Genomic DNA, 5,658 nt, shown 5'->3' with positions numbered 1-5,658 from the left:
TTGGCCTCAGTAGCATTACGGGTGCAGGCAGCAGCCTCAAAGGCCAGGCCTGACCTTACCTGGGTTCCATGTGTTAGGAAAGTCAGGTTCGCTACAGCTTGGCGATTTTTATCAACTTTCCTCATTCAACACTCACTGATGGGACAAACCGTATCTCTGCAGCCGGCCCGTGGAATACCGACCCTTAATCTCATACATTTGGCACGGAGGATCATCTCTTCTTCCCTGTCTTTGCAGGATTTTAGAATTAAAACATTACTAGGAAAGAAAAGCGGCTTCAAACAAGCAGCACAGTAATGCTGCAGCTGTAAAAAAAGCAGGGAAAACTTGTTCCCCAAAAGCAGCTGTGAAATTTCTCATGTCTACAACAATCGTGGACAGTTTTCATGCTGCAGCATCAAGGCTGCAGGCTGAATCATGGAAATACCTTATCTTAATAAGTGTTGCCCCCCCCTTCTTTTTTTTTTCCTTCTCCATTGTTATTTCCACAGGGAGAAGATAATTTCACTTACTGTCCAGCAACAGGCCTAGCTAAAGGAAATGAGCACTCTGAATTTGCTGGCTGGGCATTTCCATTTCCAGGGGTGTTTCTGATGGAGGAGTTCATTAGCAAAGATGAAGAATCTGAGATAGTTGAACTGATGGATCGAGACGACTGGAAACCATCACAGTCTGGCCGAAAGAAACAGGTTTGACTTTTGAAGCAGGTTTATTCTTAGATCCCTCTGGAAAAGGAAAGCTGTTTTCAGTTAAAACCCCAAATATTTAGAGGTTTCATTAAATGTTTTCCTTTGAAAGCTTCTCTTGAAGTCAGTTGCAAGAATTACTTGTAATTAAAGTCAACTTCTTGCAAAAATATGATAGTTACAACAAACAGTGTTTGATAGTGCGTGATCAGGCATTAAAGTTCACACGATCTCCAAGTGACAGAAGTGGGTGTTTTGGTTTGTTTTCACTTTACAGGTGAGAAATCTAGTTCCAGACAGACTAATGTAGCTTCACCGAGTCCTTTTACAACCTGGTGACCAGGCCACTGGAAGAGATGAGGACAGAACTCAAAAGTCTTGACCGTGAGCCCTGTAGGGACCACAGCCTCTGCAGAAAGACTTGTCCTAGATTTTTTCCTTAACGCTAACTTTCTACCGCTCTCCTCTTTTCCAACAGGACTACGGGCCCAAAGTGAACTTCAAAAAACAAAGGCTGAAAGCTGGCACCTTCACCGGTTTGCCAAGTTTTAGTAAAAAGATTGTGGCACAAATGAAGGCCTGCTCTGTACTAGGCGGTTTCCTACCTGTTGAACAATGTAACCTGGACTACATGCCAGAAAGAGGTTCTGCCATCGACCCACATTTTGATGACTGGTGGCTTTGGGGAGAGCGTCTGGTTAGCTTAAACTTGCTCTCAAAAACCGTGCTATCCATGTCTTGTGATTCAGAGGACAGTATCCAATTATTTCCCACTTTCAGTAAAGAAAATGGGGAATTAAGTCCCCCTGGATCTTTTACACAGACGTCAGCATGCAAAAATCCAGGCGAAGAGGGAATCAGCTGCATCTCATTCCCAAGGCTTGTTCCAAGGAAAGAGGTGACTGTTGCCATTCACTTACCCCGACGGTCTCTGGTGGTGCTGTACGGTGACGCACGGTACAAGTGGAAACACGCGATTTTCCGCAAGCATATAGAGCATCGCCGAATCTGTGTCACGTTCAGGGAGCTGTCTGCAGAGTTCAGCACCGGAGGAAGGCACGAGGAACTGGGTAAAGAACTGCTAGAAATAGCTCTTTCATTTCAGGGAAGACCAGTGTGATCAGCAAGAGGAAGCCAGAATTGCATTTTGTTAGGAAATTTGAAAAATAAAGGACAGAATTTATACAACTCAGTTTATTTCTGAATTGTGCGTAAGGAACAAGGTGTGTACAGAGATAAGCTCAATCAAATGGAAATTTAACAAAGAGAAATGAGAGAGTGCAAGGAAGGGGTGAGCTGCTTGTTTCTTCGAAGACTCTCCTGGGCAATGGGAGCTTTTAGACAAGTCAGTTGTATTCATTCGCTGTATTGTAACTAAATACAAAAAGCAAACAGACAGTTCTTAAATACTTAATTTAAACCAAGAAAGAAACTTAAAATCATTAAACTCAGTTAAGTATCAAACAGCCCTTGGCATAGATTCAGCCCAAGCCCTGCAGCAGGTTTTAACCTTGGTTCTGTCAGACCACTTAGCGTTGCGCTGTGCCGTAGGGACACAACTATCTTCTCACTCGCTTCAGATAGGTCCTTTAGAGATCAGCTCTCCAGGGGAGGATAAGCAAGCATCTCTCCACAGATAGTACAACACACTGAGAACTAATTAAAGTAATTATCCTTTGCTGAAGATTCATGCTCTAACAGTGAGGATTAATCATAAATACCATGTGTGACCTATATCTTCTGGGACCAAAGAGCCGCACTTGCAGAGGGCCGATGCTGACTCTTCAGCAATGGCGGCTTGGACAGAGTTCAGAGCAAAGTCTTGCACAGGCTGTGTTATTTTCTGATCATTTGTCATCTCTGAACCCTGCTGTCAATTCTCAGTAGCAAGAGTCTGATTTTGGGAATAAGCTGGGCAACAGACTGCAACACTGGCGGCTATCTTTTTTTTTTTTCTTGGCACCTCCATCAGTCAGGTTTGAATCATGCCTTGTACCTAAGATTCAAGTAGTCATTTGTAGCAGAAGATGATTTGAGGCCATCTGTCTGCTCTGAACAAACTTCTGTGCTCTTAAAAATTAAGTTGTACCATGGAAGAAGCGTGATCCATTAATAAACACAGTTGTGTCAAAGCCATTCAGCACAGTCACACCCACAGCAGTAAAACAACACCTTACAATGCTGCCTGCTTTTAGCTGGTAAGGAAAAGGGATATATATTACACGTGGCAACTCAGTGTCCCTGTAATTCTGCCCAGAAGTACTCCCTTTGCCCAGTGCGCAGGTTTTACTGTACAGTAATGCACTCGTGCCATAGATGCTGCCCTCCGCTTCAGGCACTGCAGGGGAGGGAGCTCTTCACCCAGCAAAAGTTACGACAAATCAGTTGGGCGAATCGGGAGATTTTTTATCAGTTTAAGCTAACAGATACAACTAGTGTCTTTGTTTCAGTTTAGCTCAGTATTTAAACAGTTGTGGACATCTACGTGATAATTCCAACAGGGACCTGCTCGCAGGGCTCCTACGGGCAGTCCTAAATCCCAAACCTCCGTCCAGACCGGCTGGCAAGCATCACCTACGTGCTCCAGCAAGCGGTTTCAGCAGTCACAGCATGCCCTCTCTGATGGAAACCCATCACTGCCAATGCAGCCAGCCAACATCAACAGGCAAGCCACGCTTGCTCAGAGCGCGCTTTATCCCAGGAAATTTCTCATAGGCTGCAACTTCTCCCCTTCGCTCCCAAAAGCAGTGCTTTCAAAACAGCGGTTCCTAACCTTTTTCCAGCAGCCTGGAGTGATCAGCACCATGCTGCTAGTGTCCGCAGGGCTCGGCGGCCGAAGAGAGCATCATGTCCCCAGGCCAGCACCTGGAGCTGCCCTGAGAGCAGAGGGCCTTCGGCCAAGCAGGAGGACACGGCTGGCAGCCTGCTGGAGCTCACCACAAAGCCACGCCGCGGGAGGAAGCCCAGGGCAGGCTTTCACAGATAGAGCAAGCGCTGAGCCCGTATCCTCACCACCCTCTCAGTACCGAGCCTCTCCAGCAATCTGCTCTTTGCTCAGCAAACTGCGGCAGTTGAGTATTTCCATTAATGGTTGGCCCTTACTTCCAATGCTCCCTTTTAGATGTAGATTGTGCTCTCAGCCTGTTAAAATACTTTCTGTGCACGTACCTGCTGTTTCATTCTCTCCGCAGTGAAAGCAGATGATGGCTTCTGATGAATCGGAGTGCCACAATAACAAGAAACACAATATTAATTCATTTTGGGCGCTGCATTTGCTAGCTGAATTTTTCTGCCTCGACTGAACTATATGGAAAGCTGCTGTTCTTGCCATAAAATTCCAGCTCTTCCTAGTTGATGTCTTAAATTTGAAAAAAATGCAAATAATTAAATACCAAGCCAAAAACTGAGGGCTTTGGCTAGATGTTTTTGAAGTCCAAAACTTAATCTAGACACTACACAGTCATTGCTATGTCTATCTTTTGACATTTTTCACATGTTAAACAGCCTCTTTGGGCATCATCTTAGATCAAAATGCAACTACATATCCATCGGTTCTGTATTACTTTCTAAAACTTCATGTACGTTTCTCTCCTACAATGCCAGAATCACAGCGCTGCAGGACATTAACAATTGGTTTGGACTGCCAAGTATCATAGAAACCTGAAAAAAATGTAAAGAGGTTTTAATCTTAATTAATTAGCTCTTAAAAGTAATTTTGTCCACTATGCTGGTATTATTAATGTAAGACAAACTTTAATGGTCTTCATGTTATAGGAGCTCCTATCACAGCTCTTTATCTCCTTAACCAAGATTAGCACTTGTAAAACACATGCAAAGAACCAGGCCTTCATTAAAAGGAACTGCATCTAATTGTTATCTACTTGTGTATTTTAAAAGGAGAAGGATAATATCTGTCCAAGCTTTTTTGAAAAAGGGCAAAACCCAAGTTAACCCATAGAGGATGCTGGAGGACTTGAGACTTGAGGTCTGAAATCAGCCAGAAGTGTAAAACGTAGCAAGTTTCTCCAGTTTCTCTCCCACAGCTGGACAATATCTGAGATACCTATGGTGTTCTACATTAAATATTGTTCACGCAGAGAGAAAACAAGAATAGGCAAAGCTAAAATACAGAGATTCGTTGTTGTTTTGGGTTTTTTTTCCTCCTAGCACTTAGCACTCATCCTTGTTACAGCCCTGGGCAGAAGGCAAGCTCCCGGTCGAACACCCAGGTATTCACGGGAATGCTTTCCAAATTCAGCCAGTCAGTAACTGCTGAAACCGCTGCGTTTGAAGTGGCTACAGAGGAGACAGCCTGCGAGAAGTTAGGCAGAAAATAAGCACGCTGGCCCAGCTGTGCCGGGATCTGAATTTGAGGTTGCGGCTTGGGGGGTAGTTGTTGAGGAAGCCGTCTTAAAAGTAGATGCAACAAGATTTAGCAGATAAGGAGGCTACAGCAGCAGGGAAGCTCGAAGGCCTTTTGGTTTTTTGTTTGTTTTAAGGCAAGGAAAGAAGAGAAAGGACGTGATGAAATTCCACGTAACGCCACTGAAAGGCAAAGGGAGAATGGGAGGTGCGAGCAACCAGTCCCGCAGCCAGCCGGGCACCCCGCACCTCCATCCCCGCGCCCGGCGCGGCCGTCCCCGTGGCGAGCTGGGGTCGCCCGTTCCCCAGCCCCAGCGTCGGGGAACCAGAGGATGTTCGCTCTGCAGCTGCGCCCACCCCACCAGCTCGCTGTGAGCACTCCCACATATCTGAGCGCTTACCGCAGAGCGTGCTCCACCCGCGGCTCTCGCGCGGTATCGCTTTCATCTGTCACGTGGGTCAGGCCCAGACGGTCAAATCCAACATCTACTCCATCTCCCCCGGCCATAAAGCCTTCCCAAGAGTCACATATCCACCGAAACAACGGGGCGGCAGCTACCAGAGCCAGGCCTGCCCCAGGACGACGTTAAAAATAGGGAGCTTGCAGAGC

At 45.9% G+C, this 5,658-nt stretch overlaps 1 protein-coding gene across 1 annotated transcript; it reads left to right on the top strand.

Moving 5' to 3' along the window:
• Positions 1-491: 491 nt before the first annotated feature.
• Positions 492-1,806, top strand: ALKBH4 (alkB, alkylation repair homolog 4 (E. coli); the record flags this gene model as incomplete). Its single annotated transcript, XM_010281993.1, has 3 exons — positions 492-689; positions 1,165-1,465; positions 1,538-1,806. Coding segments are annotated over 3 exons (768 nt in total), but the record flags the coding sequence as incomplete, so codon positions are not given.
• Positions 1,807-5,658: the final 3,852 nt, after the last annotated feature.

The sequence above is a fragment of the Phaethon lepturus genome, unplaced genomic scaffold (assembly GCF_000687285.1).
Source record: "Phaethon lepturus isolate BGI_N335 unplaced genomic scaffold, ASM68728v1 scaffold23692, whole genome shotgun sequence".
NCBI lineage: Eukaryota > Metazoa > Chordata > Aves > Phaethontiformes > Phaethontidae > Phaethon > Phaethon lepturus.
The sequence above is the reverse complement of the archived record's forward strand: the minus strand, read 5'-3'. Positions and strand labels throughout refer to the sequence as shown.